This window comes from Lethenteron reissneri, chromosome 41 (assembly GCF_015708825.2).
Source record: "Lethenteron reissneri isolate LAM-NWPU_2019-01 chromosome 41, ASM1570882v1, whole genome shotgun sequence".
Taxonomy (NCBI): Eukaryota; Metazoa; Chordata; class Hyperoartia; order Petromyzontiformes; family Petromyzontidae; genus Lethenteron; species Lethenteron reissneri.
In genome coordinates this window covers 10,734,803-10,757,389 of record NC_083819.1, presented here as the reverse complement: position 1 = coordinate 10,757,389, position 22,587 = coordinate 10,734,803, and the positions used below count along the sequence as shown (strand labels likewise).

Below are 22,587 nucleotides of genomic sequence, written 5' to 3'. Positions count from 1 at the left end.
CTTAGTCACATATTCACTTTAAGATGTTTTTGTTCATGTTTTTGTTTTTTGTTTTTTGCGGTTGCACCCGATTCAAGAGCCGAATGGCTCACAGGGCTATACCTAATAAATGAACTTGAACTTTATTCACCTCCTAGTCCTGCCGCAGGTGAATGATTCCGCTTCGATGACGTATCCGTGTACGTCATCGCAACGGAATCGGGAGTCAAAGGCCTCGCGGGAGGGGGTGTGCGGCACAGATTGGCACCAGCTATCGTAGAGTGCTGCGGTCGTGTCGCTACACTTCTCCGCGGTGAGTACAACGCCTTTAAAAACAGTGGTGCCAGTACGCCTCTAAATAAAACGAACGCGAGCCTCTTGAGCGTTCCGAGACTCCCACACCCCGCGACTTGCCGACATCTCGGAACGGGAAGGGGACTGGCCTGGCCCGCTGGTGTTTGTTAATTTGCCCACCTGTGGATGATTTGTAACGTTTCGGTGAGCGCTTTCCTCGCGATCCTGTCATGGCCCTTTGGCCTCAGTGAGCCGACAGCGTCCGCCGGTGCACGAGACCACGAGCCGCTCTGCTTTTTGTTGTTGTTTTGCGCACAAACGTCACGAAGATATTCATTTATTCATTGACTTATTCATTAATTCATTCATTTCATGATTCAATCCACACAGCGGCGGTTTATGGCCATTACTGTAATTATGCATATTTAGTGCAAATTGACGCTCTTTGATTCTTGTTTTATAAAACGTGTACACCCGCCGACATTTTAGAAATATAGCGGCGACATGTTAGTTACATGTAAACAATAGCCCTTGTTCTGGGAATACAAATCGGTCAATGGGAGATCCCCCCCCCCTATCAGTGGAACATTCCAGTTATCCCGGTTGCAATGTCGCATTCCTCGAGTGACGTAAACCTTCGCCCAGATTCCTTGGCCTAGTTCTGTACAGCCATGAACATAAATTTTGATTTAAAGGTGTCGTGACTGCAGGGATTCATATTCTTGGTTCTTTCGGTAAAGTCACGTAGAAGGGAAATAATAAAATAATAAAAATATTAAACATTCAAATTATCACGATGTTTCAAATTTTCTTGCTCTGGATTTCACACCTGATGATGATTGCTTATGTTGCAGTCGAAACGTCGTGAAAATTGTATTGTTTTATATTTTTAATATTTTATTATTTCCCTTCTACGTGTCTTTACCGAAAGAACCAAGAATATACAGTCATGAACCTGTAAAGTTATTTTGTCACGGACGCCTACTCGACTGACTACATCTCTCTGTTCAAGTCCACACTCAAGACTCTGTTCTTCTCACCCACGTGATTATGGTTTCTCTTTACCATCAGCCCAATCCTAGTTTTTTTATTTTTATACCATGAATTGTTTCTTCTCTTCTTCATTTCCGCCCATAATCTCACTCAATGTTGAGCTAAAGCTTGTAAAATCTCCACTGCTTTCTGACGATGTTGAAATGTGTCTACCTAGGTGGAACATGTGGGCGGAACCTTTCAAACACTTTATGAAATGCACACATTCAGCACAATTAAACTCCTAAGTATGCATTTTTGTTACGTATTATGAAGTGTACATGAATTGAAAGATAAAATAACACTTTGCATTTTCTAAATATCAGCATTAAATGTGCTCAAGGTGCACACTTATTTTTACCGTCGTGCTAACAACAACAATGCGTTCGATTCCGGCTACTCGCCGGAGTTAAAGCGCCAGAGGCCCCAATCTAGGCGCAAGAGCGTGAATGTGGCTCGCGTGCGCTCGGCTGGACACTGGCTTGCCGCCTGTGAACGCGAGGTTGTGAAACAGCTGCCATACAGCTCGCTTGTGACAAACAGAGGCCTTTAAACACGGATACAGTTTAATTAAGGTTAGGGTAGGGCTGGTATCGCGAACCAGATGTCCCAGATACATTCTCGCTCAAATGTATTCAACTCCAGTCCTCGTGGCCCACCTTGGTTTGGGTTTCTAATTCAACTTGGCATCGGATGTTTGTGCCGCAGTGGCGAGATGTTAACGCCCTCGCCTGGTGTGCAGGAGGTCGGTTCCGACCCTGACGCCTGCTGCTGTATAAATGGAGTTTGCATGTCTCTCTCCCCGTGCTCGCGTGCATTTTTCTCCGTGCCCTCCAACTTTTCCCTCCACATTTAGAAACTTGCGTTTAGAGTATTTTGGCTGCGATAAATTTCCTCATGATGAGCCACTTCTTTGAGCTATCGTTTGTGGCCAGGTCGCTCCTGAACAAGAATGATATAGCTCAGTGGACCTGTCCTGGTAAAATAGTTTAAAAAATAGTTGAATCGCATTGCTTGGTGAGATGCATTTGAGCGGAGAATAATGGTGAATGTGGATCACTGTCATCTCTGTAGGATGTATTATCGTGAACGTTATCATTCATTTTCTATGGGGCGGCAGTGTGGCGCAGTGGTAACGCTTTGGCCCCACAGCAGGAAGGACCTGGGTACAATTCCCCACCCGGGCCTCTTCCTGGGTGGTATTTTTAAGCCCCACCTGGTTATGGTGACAGAGAGACGGGACAGGCCGCCTGCGCCATGCAGGGGTTTCCTCCGGGTTCCCTGAATTCTCTCCTGCAGCTAAACAAACACCCAAATTATTATTAATTATTATTAATATTTAACTTTTTTTATTTTACCAGGTAAGGCCCACTGAGCTATATAGCTCTTTTTCAGAAGCGACCTGGCGACAAATGATAGCTCAACGAAGTGGCTAATCATCATGTGTAAATTTAAAGCGGCCAAACGCATGTTGATTGTAAATGTGGAGAGAAAAACTGGAGGACCCGGAGAAAAATCCATGCACCCACGGGGAGAGAGACATGCAAAGTCTGAATATACAGGAGTCAGGGTCAGCATCGAACCCACGACCTCCTGTATGCGAGGCGAGGGAGTTGATATCTCGCCACCGTGATGCCCCAACGTCACAAAGCTGCAAGAGTCTAGCTGCAAATGATACGCTTGGGATTACGGAGAGCAGCGACGTCCGCCCCCTGCTATGAAAACTTGGCAGGACCCTCTTGAAAATGAGCTTGAGACTCAGTGCAGCTTTCCTGGGTAAACAAGTGGAATAATAACAACAATGATAATTATAAAATAATAATAAAGCAGCTTTACATTGAACGAGCTAATCTGTCCTTACACATGATGAGGGCTATCCTTATGCACAATGGCATTCGTTATGAAGATGGCCTAAAAACACACGCAATTATACAAGAATATAACAAAGGGGAATTATACTCCGAGACAAATGTCAGCCGTTGGGACCACTGGTCAAAACATACATTATAATGTCGAATCACATCAAATCAGGCTTCAGCTTGAGGTCACTTAGCGACCGTGTAACACATTGTGGTCTTCGTATACACGTTCGCTTTGACTTTGAAAACTCCCAAACGGTCGCGCGCGTGTTCTCGCTTGTAACGTCATCGGATTGCCCCCCACTCATGGCGCCGGATTTAAATACGTCCTCTTGAGATAAAATCGCGCGACGTTGCAAGCCGCAGGTTGACGATACTGTCGTGCGGTTTCACTCCACTGTTGATTCCGCCAATGGCTCTCAACTCATCATGCCAACAGCTTGCGACGCTTCTGCCATAATGCTCGATCAAGATTAACTTCCCGCGGTCAAGTGGAATCACCCAGCGATTAAGCGGCGGTCGTATCGCGGCGTAACTTTCCGTTTCGGTGTCTTGATGAATTCACGTGTTTTCTGTGGAATCTGCAGGGCATCGAGTCTCCGACTCGCTCGGGACTGAGGTGTAATTGGATGTGTGGAAGGGTCAGATATGTGAACGTCTTAAGACAATGACAGTCACGCAGCTGTGCACAAATAGGTTACGGGACGAAAACAAAGTGCCTGCCGCTCTAAACACGTTTGCGTGTGCTTTAGAAGCTAGCGAGCGCACGCCAGGTTAAGAACACTTTGCCATTACGGTGTCACATGTGGGAAAGCCAGATTTTTCTACAGAAATTTTCTACAGAAAATCTGTTGCACCAAGCACTGTTACTGCATTGGGTACGGGCGGTTGCTTGGCCAGGTGGGATATGCGACTGTCGGATATGCGACGGTCGGATATGCGACGGTCGGATATGCGACGGCGGAGCTGTGTTGCGTTCACCGCGCCACCGACGCTAACCCCCCCACCCCCTCTCCCCCCTGCCCTTCATCTGCCTGTCGCTCCAGTGGGACAAGGTGCATACAGCCCCGAGGGAGCGGCGATGGGAGGGTTCATCATGGACGGAGCGCAGCACATGGGCGTGCGTCCACCTGGTCAGCCCTCCACACCAAACACAGCGGATGCCGGTGCCCAGACATTGCTGTTCACTTGGCCCGGGTGGTCTCTCAAAGCTAGGACTTGCTCTTAGGGGAAGCTAGCCATGAGTGGCGGGATGAAATGCGCAGGCGAGAGGGCCTCCTCCCTGGTGCCCGTGCCCTCCACATCCCATCGGCCACACGGCCTCCTAGGCGGGCGTCATTTCAGAAGCGTCAGTTCAACACGAGCAAACGCTGGACCGGTGCTGTAATTCAGTGTCTCATCAGCAGTCAGGCATGTTTGAACCTCAAATTATGCATTCCCGTGAGGCTATGTGGCCAATGAGATATGGAACAAACACTTTTAAATGTTGACGCTACAGATATGTGAATTCGGTTTATTGTCGCTTCTTTATTGCCTTACGTATATTCTACACAACGACACGCATCATTGTTTGTGTTGTGCATTATATAGTTTTGCGTTGAACTGGGACCCATATTTGACAGCGAAGGCCTTTGCTTATTAAACATCTGGAAGTCCACCAGCATTGCTTAAATCAAGCCTGGCTCTGCTGATGAGACTGATATGCAGGCTGTTGTGGGTTCGACCCTGACTCTGATGCCTGTATATTTGCAGTTTGCGTGTTCTCTCCGTGGTCACGTGTATTTTTATCCGGGTCCTCCGATTTTTCGCTCCACATTGTTCATCAACATCACGCATTTATAGTATTTCGGCTGCTATACATTTCCACACTATAAGCCACTTCGTCGAGCTGTCATTTGTGGCCATGTCGCTTCTCAAAAAGAGCTGCATAGCTCTGTGGGCCTTACATAGTAAACTAAAAATCGTGAAAGTCATAGTAGTAGACATGGAAAGTCAAAACTCATCCGGATTTCCCTGCTGCTTTTCGACGAGCGTCCTGTGTGTGCTCCTCCCCCGTGTTGAGCTTACACCGTGTGCCCTGTGCCAACAGGCCGGCCTCGTGTTGCGCCGCACGTGGTGACCATTGCTTCTTGTGTGCACGCAGGTCCCATGCAAGGGATGGGTATGAACATGGGCATGGAGGCCCAGTGGCACTACATGTGACCGATTGCGATTCCACGTGAGTTCTTAGCATCTGCACCCACATTTTCCTTCTACAATTGATTTAACAAACAAAACACACACACAGACTTTCTGTCTCGGTGTGGGACATTCCTCTTGCACACTCACACAACACTCAGCATGCTACATTCAACATACAACACTCAGCATACAACACCCAACATACAACACTCAATGTACATGCCACATGTGTTGCTTTTTTTCATTACCATTGCCCTAAGGTTGGCTAAATTGGCACTACACACAATCGCAATCACAGCAGGAACAGGTGCTGAGTCACCTATATGCCGCACAGGGACAGCTGCCACTTGGGGTGCCCCTTTCAAATGGGTTGAGATTGAAAGAGGTGGCTCTGTCAAAAGAGATTTAACATAATTGTAATTTTTATTATAGCTATTTTCCAATTTACCTGCAATTGTAAGGATGTTTTACACTGACAACATTTGCACTGTTAGTTAATATAGAAATTAGTTAACGTGAAGTACTTTTGACGATTTATCTGAACAATTCTTGTACGTATGGGGAGGGAAATCTGTAGCGCACCGAGGTTGTACACACACCCCTGAGTGAGCAACCGAGCCTTGAGAGTAGAGCCGGGGTGCAGCTGATTTGGTGTGTGCAGCATGAGCACGTGAGTTCGAATCCGAGTCGGCGTGAACTCGCGCACACAGATTTATCACGGTGTGCCGACTCACCACACCACCGCTCCACCCACGTGCAATTTTTACACGCGTGTCGAAAATGAAATGAACGAACATCATGCATTCGGACGAGGCGTCAAACCGAACCGATGATATAATCCTAGACATAATCAGGCATTCAAACAAGATGACGCCTTCCAGTGTGTGATGCACGATAGCCTTCAATTGGTTCAACCCAACAGTCGCAAGTGGCTATGAAAAGTGCGACGTCAGCTGTGGTCGTGGTGCAGAATCGCAACGGGCCGTGAAACGTCCCTCAACCCTGGCTCGGCGATGGCGCCACGTGCCCACCACTTGCCCACGTGACTGGGGGAGACCCTTGGAACTTGGTTTTTGTTCTCCCCACCTGTTCATTAAGCACTGCTAATCCACGCATTGCTGAACGCCGTCACAAAGTCGCCGTGTAATGACGACTTGACACGCTTCTCTTGAGATGGCACTTCACTGAGGAAGCGTTTTTTCACTTGACATCAGGCGCAGACCCCCGCTGCAACAGCCGCGAGTCTCCCGTGCATCTCCCCCACGCATCAACACGAGGCCACGCTCCCCCTTCTCGATCATTCTCGCCGACTCTGGACGCTAGCTGCACCGACAGATTCCACCGTCCTCTTCCGTCACCTGGCCACACTCCCTTCTCGATCATTCCCGGAGCCACCGGTCCCTTCGCGCTCACAACTGATACCCCTGTCGTTACCTCCCGTGGCCACTCGTCCATTCACAGCGTATGTAGGCTCTCCTGTCGTGACACACGCATGAAATGGTCGCAAGTAACTGGAGGAAAAGGCGGTGGTGGGGGGGTGGGTGTCGTTATTTATTAATTTATTTTGATTGCTTTCCGGATATTATTTTTTTAATGGGCATAAAATTACACCAATTATTTAAATTAAACACCCCGCTATTTTAACAGCGGGATTAAATGAATTGGAACCCGTGAGCTTTCATTAATGCCTTCACCTGCAGGCGGCCCCGCACGCCGGCCCCGCATTTAATGAGGGAGGAAAAAGATACGAACGCAAAAAAAGGGGCCGCTGTGCTTAAAACCGCGTTGATTAAAAAGTGTCCGATACGCAGCTGTTTATCCGGCTCCATCCGAGATGGTGGGTGCGAGCCCCCGCTTTCGCCCGCTGCAACTCGCTCGCACGAGACCTTCCAGGATGTGGCCTGGAAGGGGCTGGCGGGGGGAGATGCCATCGCTCAGTTTAACACGCGGTAGGCTCTCGCGAGTAAATGTTATCCACAAAAGGGGTTTTTTTTCGTTAACCCAAAAAACTCTTTTGTGGACGGCATCGCTCTTTAGAAAAGGGAAACGGAGGGCATAAAAAGGGGCTCTCGTTGTTGGTGGGCAGCATTGATTGAGAGGTGCATTTTTGCTTCAAAATGTAACATTCCCAGGTCGGACCTCACTCACATCTATTCAGACTTGCTCTGGCTCATCACTATCAAAATTCTCTATCCACTGTGCTGTGGAACTCTGCCAAAGGCTGTCTCAGTGAATCCGCTTAAGTTGGCATCTTGAGGTTCAACCTAAAGACATGTTTTGTTCAGATGGTGTTTTCTACTTGAACTCACAGCCACTTCTTACCCCCCCCCCCCGTCCCATTGTTATAACACGCCTTTAGATTTTCATAAAGACGCTACATGATCTGTAATTTATTATTATCAATGAGTCAGGTGTAACTATGAACGTTCGACTCACACTCCCAACGTTGGAAGTATTGGTCAAGGGTTCCTTGAGCCCTTCATCCCTCCGCCGGGATCAGTACAATGAATGCCACTTCATGGTCAACAGTTCTTTTACCGATCAATTTATTGGCACCTGCCATAAGAATCTGCAATTTCCACCGCTGGTTCGTGGCCATAAACAGAAGTACCTATTTTGTTTAAATGGGGAAATGCTTAGAGATGTATATATGAATGTTAAAAGGGGTGGCATAATTCGCCCTTGACAGCCAGAGCCCCACCAGTAACCCTGCGTGTACCCCCCCCCCGTCCCCAGGTGCCCGACGGCTAATTATGCATCTCATTTGCATTGTACGCTATGCTGAGCCACATTATAATGGCATTACGTACACTTTTAGGACAGCGTTCCCAGAGACTATAATAAATAAATAAGGCCGGCGCGCGAGGGAGGATGTGACTGCCCGTGATTATGAGTAAATCACTTTATAATTACGTTTCATCTCTGCGGGGGCCAAAATCATTTGCTAAATATGAGGAAACATTGTCGATCTCCCGTAATAAATGGAAATGTGTGTGGGTGGGTTTTCCTTTCTTCCCCCCTTCAGTATTTATTGTCGCCAGCATGTGCGCGTGTGTGTGTGTGTGGGCGCGTGGGCTAGCAAAAGTTACAACATTGATTCTCATCATAGCCCATGTCGTTCTGGGGACGTGGCCACGTTGTGATAGTTTTATTTATTTCATTTCCCCTCCCGCCTCCGCGCTTCAATTCAATTTGTCCAAAACCAGAGACCTTGCTAACGTGTAGTGGGGATCATTGCTACCACCGTGGCATTAACGATTTATTTTAAAGAGTACAACAGGGAATGTATTGACTCGAGAGGGCCTGGGTTCATTGTCGGACCAATAGCCAGATTCTGCGGAAACGCTCCGGAATTATTATTTTTATCACAGTTGCTGAGCACAGGCCCACGGCCTATGCAACAAAACAAATATAAAAAACTCTCATGAAAGTATAACACGTACGAATTAACACATTTCTTGAATTCGTATGTGATGAACTATTGTATAAGAAAGACTGCGCACTCTCGGTAAAGCTGACCTTGATTATAAAAGATCAAATCCCAGTGTGCCTCAAGAATGCGTTTTGCAATCAGTGCGTACGAACCGATGTGACACACGATTCAGAAGCGCGGCCGTTGATTGAAACACGTACATACGGAAACGAAAACTGATGAGTGCGCAAAAAAAAAGGCGGAGGAAAAAGCGCGTGCACACGATAACGACATGAATCAAACTGATAATTGATCATTGGTTTGTTACCCTTTTATCTGGCAACAAAACTGACACCTTTTTTTTACAAGGAGTCATGTTTGCATTCACCACAATACCTGCAGTCGGAATGCAAACAAAAAACACAACTCTGATAATATATGCACTGTCTTTGAAATTGATTGGTCCACACCCGAGACAGCTTTCCTTAGAGCCTAGTCTCACATGGTGTTGGACCAGATGACGCCAAAAGACGCACAACTCAAAGACAATGCACCATCAGAGTATGAGAGCTCGGGGTAAGCATTTATATTTTGCTACTGGCAAAGGAGGTTCCAATGGTGATGAATCGAACTGTTAAGGAAAGTGAGTGGACTTGGTCAGGACGCATCACTCGAAGAGAATGGCGGCCAGGGGTCCAAGACTAATACTGGAATGGTTGCCAAGGCATGGAATGGCTCCAAGGGGGTATCCGCAAAGGAAATGGAGTGATACAATCATTTCGGGAGCAGGTGCTGGGTGGATTACTACATCGCAGGATCGTGAGATGCAGCAGTGGCTCGGGAAGGCCTTCGTCTAGCAGTGGATAGACCACGGTTGCTGCTGCTGCTGCTGATGATGATGATAAGAACCGACTGAGATCAGCATTTATATTGCAACGGACACTCGGGGAGCAAATACTATACGGGCAAAATCCAAACAGTTTAACACGTAGGCTTTCGCGACCAATATCACCCATAATAAGAGGGGTTTTTTTGGGTTAGAGCACGTAAAAATCCAAACACGTGGTCACGCAGCGAGAGCAGGAACAACATGCAAAGTGCAAATAAGCGAAATCATAAAGGGTAGTAAATCGAATTTATTTCAGCCGTAAAAGATGATATGGTGGAGCTCCGTAATGCAGGCGCGAGACACGGGAAGCTTTAACACATCCCATAACAACAACAATAGTAATGGCTTGTGGGTGCCAGCGCGATGAAAAACGCTTCACATTTCAGAGCTCAGCATGTTCAATGTGTTTCTGTTTAACTGCGCTGCACTAAGGGCAATCTAATGGTGCGCATATTTTTTTTACTTACACGGCAGACGCCCTGTAAAGGTATTTCCGAGGCTTTGAACGCACGCACGGCGCTTAGTGCGATGAGGCATATCGCTGGTGGAGCGCCTTCGGCAGGCCACCGGCAGCTGTTGTCACCCCAAACAATCGTGTTTATTTTATGGAGCTGATTTCACAGCTATCGCTTAGAATACACCTTGCTTAAACGTAGAGGTTTAAAAAGAAACGCACACACACACTCGTTACGGAGTAGGCCAAGCATCTCCATGCAGGAACGTGATTTTAAAAAAAGACACTTAACCAACAGACCACTCGCATGTTATTTATCAAACACTTTAATTTATTGAACGTTGATATTGAACGGCGGTGCCATGAACCCGGCGATCTCGGTTCGATTCCCGATATCCGAACCTGTGCTGTCAACCAGCAGCGTGGTGAAGTATGCTCAAAAGACGCCATGACGGGTCACGGCGTGAGAAGACCTCTGTCAATCACCCGAATGACAAAAGGGTACAGTCTTAATAAAGAGAGCGCTGAGAACCGACACAGCGTGTTGCAGTGTCTATGCGTTGGAGCCAGACTTTAAATCAGATATGGAAGGACTTTACCAAAGTATCACTGGAAGAATGTTCCATAATCTCAAAACAAACTCGGTAAGCCCCCCGTCAAGCAGGTGAGCCAGGGGACTTGGCTGAAGTACATTTTACGAGTCTGTCCCTTCGAAAAAATATAGTTGTTCAACACGTGAAAGCAAAGGAACTCCTCAACAGCTGCAAGTGTGTGTGTGTGTCGATCTTGGTCGCTCTTCTTTCCCATATTAGGAAGCTACTAGAGCTATAAAATGTAAAATCATCTCGATTGAAAACTCATTTTTTTAGAACTGCTCTTTGTGTTTAGTTTGGTGTCCTTCCCCCGCACCTCCGATTAGTACGGTTGGCTACGTACGGTGCGAAATAAGTTCAACATATGTACGCATGCATGTGTTATCAATAAATCTGTTGAACGTGTGTCTGTGTGCACATGCAGGTCATTCAGCCTCCACTGCCTTGCGATGTGGGCCAGCGTACATCGACGCTGCTCAACGCCCCCTCCCCCTTTCTCTCCACCTCCCTCCGTCCATCCCCTCCGTCCTGCTCCGTCCTCCCGACCGCCGACGCAGCTCCTGCATCGTCACACGTCGTACATTCCTAAACACGCACGAACCCTCGAGCAAGACGGCCCAGGCGACTCCGAGGCCCGGCGACGGCCTGACGGCAAGGGCCCGAGATCCCCTCGCCGTCGTCGTCGTCGTCGTCGCCGTCGTTTTCCAAGCGTTCCGTCCGTCGGAATCTGCCGGCCACGCTTTGTGATCGCGGGGAACAAAAAAAGCCATCGTCCTCTTAAACGCAACACTCGAGAAGCACCGTGCGGCACATTCTCTATTCCTTTCCGCGCGGTGCAAGATGCTGACTTAAATTTTGAGTTAGAAAAAAAGTAGATGTGTGGATGTGCGATGACATAGAGAACGTGCCCCACCGGTAAATCTTTTGCCCATTCGACAGTGTCAAGTAAAAGTAAACAGGCAAAAGTTACTGCCCATCTTTTTCTTTCTCCCAGCACCCCAGTGACTTTGGGTTGAAAAAGCGGCGCTCTAACGGATGACATTGAAGGGGGTGGGGGTGGTGTGAGTCCTGGCGAAGATGACGGGAGGAGAAGTTCCCCTTGCTTGAGGAGACGTGGGCAAGCCAGCGGCATGGAGGCGCTCCGCCTGATGGCTCCTTGTGCCCCGGCACCGCCGGACTGGACTCACGACGGAGGGGGTGGAGCACCTCGGACCCACACTGGGGGGGAGTCGGGGGGGGGGGGTGGGGAATGATTCCCGTGATCCCCACTGCGCCGTGACCCCCACTGCGCCGTGACCCCCACGAGTCCTTGACCCCCCCCGCCCCCTTCCCACCAACACGAGACGACGTCGCCAAAAAGAAAGCGTGGACTCCCTCACTTTTTCTCGGAGATTATTTAAGTGAACGACTTTAAGGAGGAGGTGATTGCATTACGTAAATAAACAAAGGGTGGATAAACGTCCGTGCTATAAACGCTGTTGTGCCGTAGTGTGATGACGGAGAAGGAACTAATTTATATATATACCCCCCCCCCCCCGCTTCGGTGCGCCGTATCCCCACCCACCACCGTGAGCGCAGCGAGACGTGTGTCGATCGCTTTGTCTTTGGTTCCACACTGTGTGTGTCGTGCGTCCCGCGTCTCGAGTGTGAGCCAGGACCCCCACCCCCCTCCTCCCGCTCCTTCTCTCGCGTGTACTGATCATTCTCAATCGCCTGTAATGTGCGTCTGCGCGTTTTTATTCTCTTGTTTCCTTTTCTCCGTCGCCCGCCGTCATGAGCGTTGGGATTGTTGCACTGCGCCGGCGACGCGGCGCCTGCGAGGGCCCCGTATCGTCGACCACGGTGGGATGTGGGGTGGACACAAGCTGTTGAGATGATGTTTTCCTTCACGCGCCCCAACTTTGTATTCGGAACTCACTGTTGACATTTCGGTTCACGACGTTTCTCATCATTTTACCCTTAACTGCTTTGGAACGGGGAAGCAGCAAAAAAGTTATTTTACAAAAACACATTCTTCGCGGGAGGCATAACCCTTTGCCACTGTTGTAGCGTTTGTAATTGTAATGTACATATAGACTAGGGGACGTTAAGCAAATGTGACCAACCTAACGTTGGTGCACCCGTAACAATATCTCATATATGTTGAAATTTCTGGCTTGAACGTTTGGGCCACACCGTTTTTTTGGACTTGGTGACCCACGCAGAAAAACAAACACGAAGTTCAATAATTTCAAATCATTGACAACATGCGGATAATTACCATCATGTATTCATTTCAGCCGCGTTATAAACACACACACACCAGAATTGATCACAGTGATCTTCAGAATCCCAAATACTGCTCGACACCACTCTTCTTTGCCGTATATCGAGTAATGAGCTAGGGCACGTGATCTTGACATCCATGAGACCACCTCTCGTGGCAGCGTGGGTGGCACCGTCACCAGAGAAGAGTCCCCGATCGATTGCAGGCTCCTAAACGCATTTCTCTTGCTCTGATACCAAGCGGTGCTCCAATTCACGCAGTTTCAAGGAGAGCTGTGCACTGTATGCATGCATGTTGAACTTCTTTCGCACCGTACGTAGCCCAAGGTGCTAATCTACCATCGTCCGATTAAGGCTCTCGCGAGATAGGCTAGGCCAAATTAAACGACCGCCCAACATTTTACAGGGTGGTTTTTTAAATTTAATTTGTGAATTGTAACAGGCTATTGCGATGAACCCACGACTCGCCTGCATAAACCACCAAGGCTGCTGCGTTGTTAATATGACACCGGACCTTTGTAAATTGTATTCACTGAATGTTCCAGTGCAAGTTAAAGTGTCTCCCTGTGCTCAAGTGAGCAATGATCGTGTGCCACACGTCTCTCTGTTCCTCTGGTTGGGGGGAGGGGGGGTCACTCTTCAGAGGACGACCGATGCTGACCATTCACAAGTGGCACTCATTGCACGGACGCCATCGGCAGGATCGCCGTTGTTTTAACATTTTGTGGTTTTACTCTCCAACACACCGGTGGGCTGAAGTAGTAACAATTTAGTACGTTTTGTTTACGTGACAAATCGTACTGATTGGCTGTGTCGGGTGGTAGCGGGTTAACGACACATTTATACTTACGCAATCTCACCCAAAAAACCTTTCTTGTGAATAATATTGTTCGCGAAAGCCTCCTACGTGTCAAACAGGATAGGCAGATCTTAAATTGAAGCTTTCGTGACTGCAGGAATCCATACTCTTTGGTTCTTTCGGTAAAGTCACGTAGGTATAAAATAAAATAAATCACGACGTGACTTTACCGAAAGAACCAAAGAGTTAGGATGGCCATAGTTGGACCCTTATCTAGAATTTGAAGTTGTTACCCTTTTCATCGTAAGTTCAGTCACTTTGATAATGGCATCAGCCATCTGTGAGCATTAACGACAGAAGTGGCAGGACTGTGAATTGAGGTCCGGTGGTTTTAGCCATTGTCAGCGCCTCTCCACGTGAGTTCAAGCCGCGTGAAAATACTAAAGACGAAACCTCAATGCCCGTCGTATGGCCACCACAGTAATCGCTTTTGCAAGAGGCACCGATGTGCCAATCGTTGCTTTGAAACAAAATACCATTTTGTCGTGGGAAAATATTGAATACTTTTTAAAGTTCTGATTTGGAATTTGAAACGAGGCGCTGTGGCCTGTTCTTGAGAGCGATGTCACCAGGGGGTCCGGATGCGTCACCGTGCAGCAGCAGCTGGTGCCTGGTGCAGTTTGGGGTCGTTTTCACGCGCCGTGTCCTGGGCGGGTGCAGGCATAAAGCCATTGGCTCTGCGAAGCTCGGCAAGAGCTGGCCGCCCGGCTATCTGGGTATCATTTCTCTACACAGTATCCCAATACGCGCACATTCATGCATTTGCTACGTACACACATACACAAAGACAAAGATCCCCCGTATAGCCTGTAACAGACTGTTGGGGCAAGTGCTGTTTGAGAGCACCTGTGATGGCCGACAGCACATGACGGGGTGGGTGGCCAGTATCTATGCCTGTACACACATACATACACACATACATACATACACACATACATACACATACATACACACATACATACACACATACACAAGGGGCGCCACGACCTATTTCAACGGGGGGGGGGGGGGGGGGGCTATGCAAGATACGACTGTGCCCCCTCCCTTGTTTCTCCCGACTCACTTTCACTGAAATAGCTACCGATGTTTTTAACCCTGTATACATTTACATTTGACGGTATTCCTATTAATAAACAAAAACGATGTGGTGGTGCAATGCTCACAATTAACTTATCGTGCGTCTTCATTGCATGCCGGCACCATCGGTCGAGGATTTCCTCAAAAGGGGGTGGTGGATTGCGCAACTTCACGCTTGTTTCTTGCTACTAACGCCAGACGCGTTAATCCGGCTTGATCCACGGTAGCACCGGCTGTTGATTTTGAACGAATATACATTTTTTGTTAACACTCATTTTGTCTTAACATTGTTTTTGTACTTTGTTCATCTGTTCATTCTGGGGCCCCTCGTTGCCAACTGGGCCCCTATGCGTCGAATATCGCTGCCACATCCCCCTATCGTGGTTGCGTCCCTGCACATGCACACATCACGTTCACGTGATCCAAGTGAATGAGTCCAGTGAGATGACACATCTTGCTTTTATGTTCAGCTTTGGGGGTTGGGAAATCTAAATAGGCGTACGTCGCATTCAAATTAATTTCACATGATGTCAGCGTGTCGAGTGATGTGGTGTCCTGTATTTTTACATCCGTTGCCCGCGGAACAACATGCACTGTGTGCATGCAAAACAACGCAGGGGATTAATTGAAAGAGCGAGATGTTGCAGCCCAAGCTGGGCTCTTCGTCGTCGACGTGCGCTGTCCCCACCGTTCTGTTCACATGATCCCAGGAACTTGACGTTTACTCTACCGCCCAGTGAACAGTACCTCAAACTCGTCGTTAATTATAAATAATAATACTTTTTTTCAGTTATACCGAGCTAAATTCCCCAGCAACTTGCATCACGTGACATCTCAAACATTCGAAGGGCACCACCCCCCAGTGGCTGGCAGCTGTCCCTCTGTGTGGCACACGGCGACTGAGCGCCGGCCTGCAAAAGGGAGCACGTACCTGCCAGTAGTGGGCTAAGATTGTGATGTGTAAATCTCAATTTGGTTTTAATTTGAAAAGTTTGGACCATAACGCCAGCACACAATGGCCTTCTCGTTTTGAGTCAGAGGATAGCCAACCACGATCTCCCGATTAACTATCGTGAATGTCAACTGGTAAGGTTCACGTCCACTATGTTTGATACGCACGCCGCGGTATTAACCAGGGCGGGCTGCCGGATTCGAACCGCGAACCTCTTGCTTCACATGCGGCGAATGCGCCACCGCCGAGCCGCTGTGCGAGCGAGGTGACTGTCGGTGTCTATAAACGTTGTGCTCAATCGGCGTGCAACTCTGCGTGACATTTTTCACAGCAGTGGCATCAAAACAGCTGTCGCAAGAACCAGCAAAGTGATGTGCGATGCATGCCGTGGTTTTTACCTCGAGCGGTGGTGCCCCGCGTGAAGATAGTTGCAATATTTACTCAACGCGCACTGGCAGTATATATATACATAATTGTGTGTTTCATCCTGAACTGCGATTCTCCCCGATGCTATAATTGAAGGATTTGTGATTGCTGATGTCGCGTGTGCAGCACCAGCTGGCTCTGTCGATGCCGAGGTGTCGTGGTTGGCGTGGCCGCTGAGACACTGAGCACGAGCTCAGTGTTGGCACTCTTTGTCGAGCACGGTGGGCTACGTACGGTGCGAGAGAACCTCGACGCAGTATGTGCGCGCAATATTTGAGGCTCGTTTGACTTTGGCAATGGCGTGGTTATTTATCAGAGCTGTAAAAATTCGTACATTCGCATCTGTGCTCCCGTTCACATGATTCAGTGGCACGTCGATTTAACGTTTATAAACGTTGGCAGTGTTGGGTTTTTTTCCGTATAATTAAAGGTTTGTTGCTAGCAGGCTGTAAATTTATTCCATGTAATGGAAATATCTCATAATTATTCTTATAGGAGGTGTTTGCAACAATATATTTTTTGCCAAAGCATAATACATAGCTGGCGAGTAGGGGCTAACGGCTTGCCTGGCTATTTTGATCTCCCCCAGTGATAATGTCCACACACTGCACCAGGTGGTCATTTGAGGCTGTCTCTTTTGCGGAGGGCCCACGGCTTGTCGAGATACCACTCTGTCACTGATATTATCCACGGACGGGAGTTAAACTCAGGTGTCCAGAGATCATCAGCAAAGTGTGCTGCTACACGTTACGTCACCGTCAACCCCAAACAAAATGGCGCACACACGCAGACGCACAGCACAGCTAAAAGACTTCACGTCGAATGATCTACTTGTGCCTCGGGAATGAGAGGGCAAAACAGGCACGAAGCGATCTTGCGTTCACAGTTGGAGATGTGTGTAAATTCTGATCAAAAGCTGGTGAACTCAGCTACAAATAAACGATAAACAATTTTTACTTTACCAAGAAAGGCACGATGAGCTATATAGCTCTTTTTCAGAAGCGACCTGGCCACAAATGATAGCTCAACGAAGTGGCTTGTCACGTGGAAATGTATAGCAGTCAAATACTCTAAACGCATGTTGCTACTAAATGTGGTTGGAAAAACTCGAGGACCCGGAGAAAAATCCACGCGACCACCGAGACAGAGACACGCAACTCCAAATATAAAGCAGGCGTCGGGGTCGAACCCAAACTCAAGTGGTGTTTGTAACTCATAAACACATTGGTTTGTGTGTGTGGCTGAGGATATGGATACGTGACGAGTGGATGGTAAGGCTCATTGACTGAGCAAAGCATTTCCTGCCAAACATACAATTAACTCTAAATCCATCCCACCTTTGAATCTTAAATCAGGTTTCTTGCACAAAGATATATTGAGGTGGTGCTTATTTCCTGCTTACAGCCCAGAGCCAGTGGTGGAAATTCTTCATTCCTATGGCTGGAGCGAGCCTATCGATAGGGCAACCACTGCTGAGTTCACAAAGTGGTACTCATTGTATTTACCATGGGAAGCTGATAGGCTGAGTCAAGACTGGGTTTGAAGAAAACAAACAAACGAAGGCGTACTCACTTTACCAGTGCACTCTCCCTCGTCTCGGCATGCTCTCTCCACTCTCTAGGACAGTAAATCCCATCCATGGCTACAGGCTGATAACACAAATATTGTCTACAATGCGGGTGGTGGTGGGGGGGGGGGTTGTTATTGTGTTTGGGAGTAAAAAAAAAACAACCCTTAACGAACAAAACATGTTTTTTTTAAGTTTAACAAGAGGCAATTCTGTTTCTGGGGAGATTTAGTGCTATACCATGCATGCATATATCCATATGTGTGCACACATACAAACATGTAAAACGGTTTAGAATACGGTGTAGCATGACCTCTTTAGCTCATGGGCCACCCAGCGGTTGGTTTTGACTTTACTTTGTCTCGTCAGCGAAGAGCAGCCCGTAAAAAAAATGCCACTAAGAAGTGGCAGAATGCCATTTTAATGCAAATGTCTCCTAAGAATCACCCGGAGATATCGAATATGAAAGCCAAGTGGAGGCAAAGTGTCTCCCTGCTCAAACGAGCAACGAGGCGTCATTCGCCACCTTCTGTGGCCCTCAGCCAGTGGTGGAAACTCCACATTCCCCTGGACGAGGCTGGTCTCTCCATGACACGATCACTTTTGTTGGCGTTCCACAAAGTTGTACTCGTTTTTAATGACCGCGGGAATCGCACGCTTGAGTCGGCCCCCCAACCGGGATTTGAACTTGTGACCTTGCAATTGTGATTCAGCAACTCGATGCGTTTACGACATTTTTTTTCTTTCAGTGGCTTTATTCAAACTTGTCAATTTCATCTCCTCACAAAGCAAAACATGTACTTCGAACTGTATGTTTGTGTGGGCGCACGGCAACAGATACGCGTACTCGCACTGAACCTTTGCGTCGTACTTAACGGCCGCCAGAGGAGAGTGCTGTTTGTGATTTTGGAGAAGAGATTTGGCGAGCCGGCGGTACGAAAACTTTTGCATCCTGTGGCGGGACCCCGACGTTACGTTGCCAGGAGTGAGGTCCAACCGTTGTACCAATGTTGCATTGATTTTTCTGGTGTACGGGACATCGTGTATGGCATTCATTAGCTTCACTTGTACATAGCAGTGGATGTTGAATACTGTAATATAGAGACGACACGGAACATTGCACTGGCGTGTCATCTTTGATTCTTTGCAATTTGTCTTCAATGTTAATGCTATCGTCGCTGCTTTTTTTTCCATGTTCTGTACGTCTGGATTTCGTTGTTGGAGTTTGGCCACGTGTGTTAATAATTGTTTGGCTGCACATATAAAGTAAGACCCTCTGCATGGGACCAGCAACAGGAGCCCATACTCATTGTAGGGGTGGATATAAGCTGTCAAGGACCACAGTGTTTATTCCCCTCGTGACTGTCCACTGCCAGTAAGAGTTTTGATCATGAAATGAAAAACGTTATTTACAACTGGCACCACGAGCTGCCTGGCAGATTGAAACGGGAAAAACAGAAATACAACGATTTAAATTGCCAGCAATTACATTGTTGAAGGCTTGTACAACAATGTGAGAACTCAGGATTACAACGATGAAATTAACAAGTAGCACGGTTGGCAGACATCTATGTATCTAAGTTTAACTTATTTCGCACCGTACGTTGTCAACCGTGTTCATCGGAGGTGCGGGGGAAGGACAACAAACTAAACTAAACAGTTTTAAAGAAATTCGTTTTCAATCTAGATTTAAAAGTGCATAGCTCCAGTGGCTTCCTAATATCGGAAGGAAGAGCGTTCCAGACGGCCGTCAAATCGCATCTTTTAGCGCGTGAAGCAGGGATCGTCTTTGTTGGATGGCCGGTGCTCGTGTGAGGGTTTCTACTTCTTGACGAGATCAGCAAGGTATCGTGCTTAATTTGTGGCACTTTGTGTGTAATGAGTGCCACCTTACACAATGGGCATGCGGAGGATAACGGCTTCTTCCTGCATCTCCGCACAAGCAACATTCAACACTGCTTAAACTCGGGCTCTTCAGTCTTTCCCGTTGAAATGCAGTCTCATCATCCCAAGTCTCTCATCACAAGAGTCCACACTTAACAACTTTATTTCACCGTGCAGTGAAAGGAGTTATTTTTTCTTCCTTCTTTAAAATCCACAATATAAAAGATGAAAATGGAAGACCGCCAATGAGAGCTCTGCCCTTTTGGCCAGGTGCATTCCAGCTACTCATCGGAAGACAGAGAAGACATTTGTAAGGCACGTCCCACGGGTGAGTACACACTGAGTACAAACACGTATGAAAAACTAGAATAGGTATTAGCTTTCAGGCAAACAAAGATGCTCTCATAGTATATGCATTGTCTTTGAAACTGATTGGCCTATACCAGAGACCACCTTTATGGCCCAGTATCACCAGTGTCAGAGCAGAGAACGCCTAAAGGTGAGCAGGACAAGAACAATGCCACTACCAGAGCATTTACAGCTCGGGGTGAGCAGCTGTATCGTGGAACCTTTTTTTGACAGTATCAAAGTATGAAAAACAAGAATAGTTGTTGCAATTTCTGGCAACAGAACGGGCTGCGTGTGCGTGCGGCAACGGTGTTCGTGTGCGACGACGGGGGCTCACTTCCCATTGTACTCGTTGACATTGACATGCCAATCTCTCTCCCTTTAACGCAGCTGCTGTGCCTGCGTGCGGCGATGGGACTCCTTTCCATCTCTGACCCCGCCTACTTAGGGGCCGTCCATTAAGGACGTCACGCATCTAGGGGGGGGGGTCGGACATTTGTGACGAGGGGTGGGGTTTGAGAAGTGTGACGTCACATCAAAATGCGCAACTTTAAATAAATCTAGAATTGTTAAAACAACGCTAATTGTTATAACAACGCTCCTACAACATCAGAGTGCAGTGCCACATTAAATACGCGCTACAATGACAATAGTTTCAAGCGATTTGAAGCATGTTTTATTTTCAAAACGTAAATATGTTTTTTTTTTAGGGGGGGGGGGAGCAGAGCTTTGTGACTTCATATTTGAGGGGGGTCTGACTTTTTGTGACGCCGTGTGACGAGGGGGGCGTCAAGAATCGTCCAAAATCTCATGACGTCATTTATGGACGGCCCCTTACCCTTGGGTGACACCCACCTCAAACCTATATATAACCTCTTGTTGCAGCAGCAACAGCAGTTCTACTGCTGTATCTTTCCACCTGATGACGCTTGCGATCGAAACGTCGTGGTTTATTATACATGTTTCTACCCACGTGACTTCACCGAAAGAACCAAAGAGAACAGAACAGGTGTTACGATGTTCAAACACCAAATAGATGTTGGTTTGCATGTTCACCACAAGCACGTGCGGTTAATGCAGACTTGATTCCGTACAAGATGTTTGAACATCTCAACACAATCCTGTTTTATTGGCAGAAAGGGTAAAACCCATTCTTGTTTTTCATAACTTGATGCTGGCAAAAAAGGTCCCATGATGTGAGTACAAACACCACTGCAATTATGCCCCCCCCCATCTCTCTCCAAGTCCCCCACACATGGAGTGTTGCTGCTCTCGGCCGACCGGGCGTTCTCTACGGCAGCGCAGCGAGTGACGACAGATGCGAATGTTAATCGTTTCAGCTGTGATGAACAAAAAATGGTCTGTGTTCGTTTGCCGATGAGACAAAAGATAGCATGGTGGGCGCCACAGTGGCAAGATGTTAAACTACCTCGCATAGTGTACAACAGGTCGTGGGTTCGATGCTAACTCTGTCGCCTGCTGTATATTTGGAGTCTGCATGTTCTCCCCGTGGTCGCGTGGATTTTTCTCCGGGTCCTCTGGTTTTTCCCACCACATTTAGTAGCAACGTGCGTTCAGAGTATTTGGCTGTAATACATTTCCACGTGGTAAGCCACTTCGTTGAGCTATCATTTGTGGCCAGGTCGCTTCTGAAAAGAGCTATATAGCACAGTGGGCCTTACCTGGTAAAATAAAAAAAATTATAGTTTAGTTTTTTGAAAATCAGAATTGTGCATCATGCTGCTTTACAAACTATTATCGTCAGCCATGTTCTATCGACTGCTAGTTGAAGGCCTCCCGCAACGTTCCCGCAGGAACGCCACAATCCGTCTCGCTCCCGCACGTGAGTTGATCCCTTTGTTCCATCTCCGTAGGGGTTGTCTTCTGGGGCACAGGCACCAGACTGGGCCATCTGCCATCATGCCCTGCTGGACAACGGGTTGTACCCAAGCCCACTTACTTGAGTCTCTGATTGGCATTTATTCGCACGTAGACATATGTTGATTAATGTATAATGTGACGTATAACGATTGCCTTTATTTAATAACGCCACATGCCCATGGGATTGTATAGTTAAAATTCAACCAGGAATATTGTTGTATTTCTATAGACTGGAAAAATCCGATAAGCTACGAATCTCTTATTCGCAGATGTACAATGCACTTCCTCAAGTTGCCCTCCCATTGCTCCATTGTCGAGGGTTTGCCTTAAACACAACAACAACAACAAACCCCATCCTTGTGCGGTCGAATGAAACCACTTTGACTGTACACGGCGGCACAAAATCGCCACCCTGTTCCCTGCACCCTGCACCCATCGCACAACCCATCACATTTATTCTAGATTTGAAGCTTTCGTGACTGCAAGGATTCATACTCTTAGGCTTTTTCGGTAAAGTCACATAGGTAACAATAATATAAAAATAAAATTAATAAAATGAATTATCTTATTTCTATTATTACTTCTATTAATTAATTTATTTTACCTACGTGACTTTACCGAAAAAGCCTAAGAGT

The 22,587-nt window shown here is 47.4% G+C and overlaps 1 protein-coding gene across 2 annotated transcripts in view; it reads left to right on the top strand.

Annotated features, from left to right (window-relative positions):
- The window catches only part of LOC133352793 (homeobox protein Meis1-like), a 236,557-nt gene extending 217,583 nt beyond the window's left edge, over window positions 1-18,974 (top strand). For both annotated transcript variants that reach the window (XM_061568689.1, XM_061568690.1), the window contains exons 11-13: window positions 4,211-4,297; window positions 5,308-5,382; window positions 11,118-18,974. In XM_061568689.1, the coding sequence (XP_061424673.1) occupies window positions 4,211-4,297; window positions 5,308-5,366 (146 nt within the window). In that variant the 3' untranslated portion in view covers window positions 5,367-5,382; window positions 11,118-18,974. The remainder of the gene's footprint in view (window positions 1-4,210; window positions 4,298-5,307; window positions 5,383-11,117) is intronic.
- The last annotated feature ends 3,613 nt before the right edge of the window (window positions 18,975-22,587 follow it).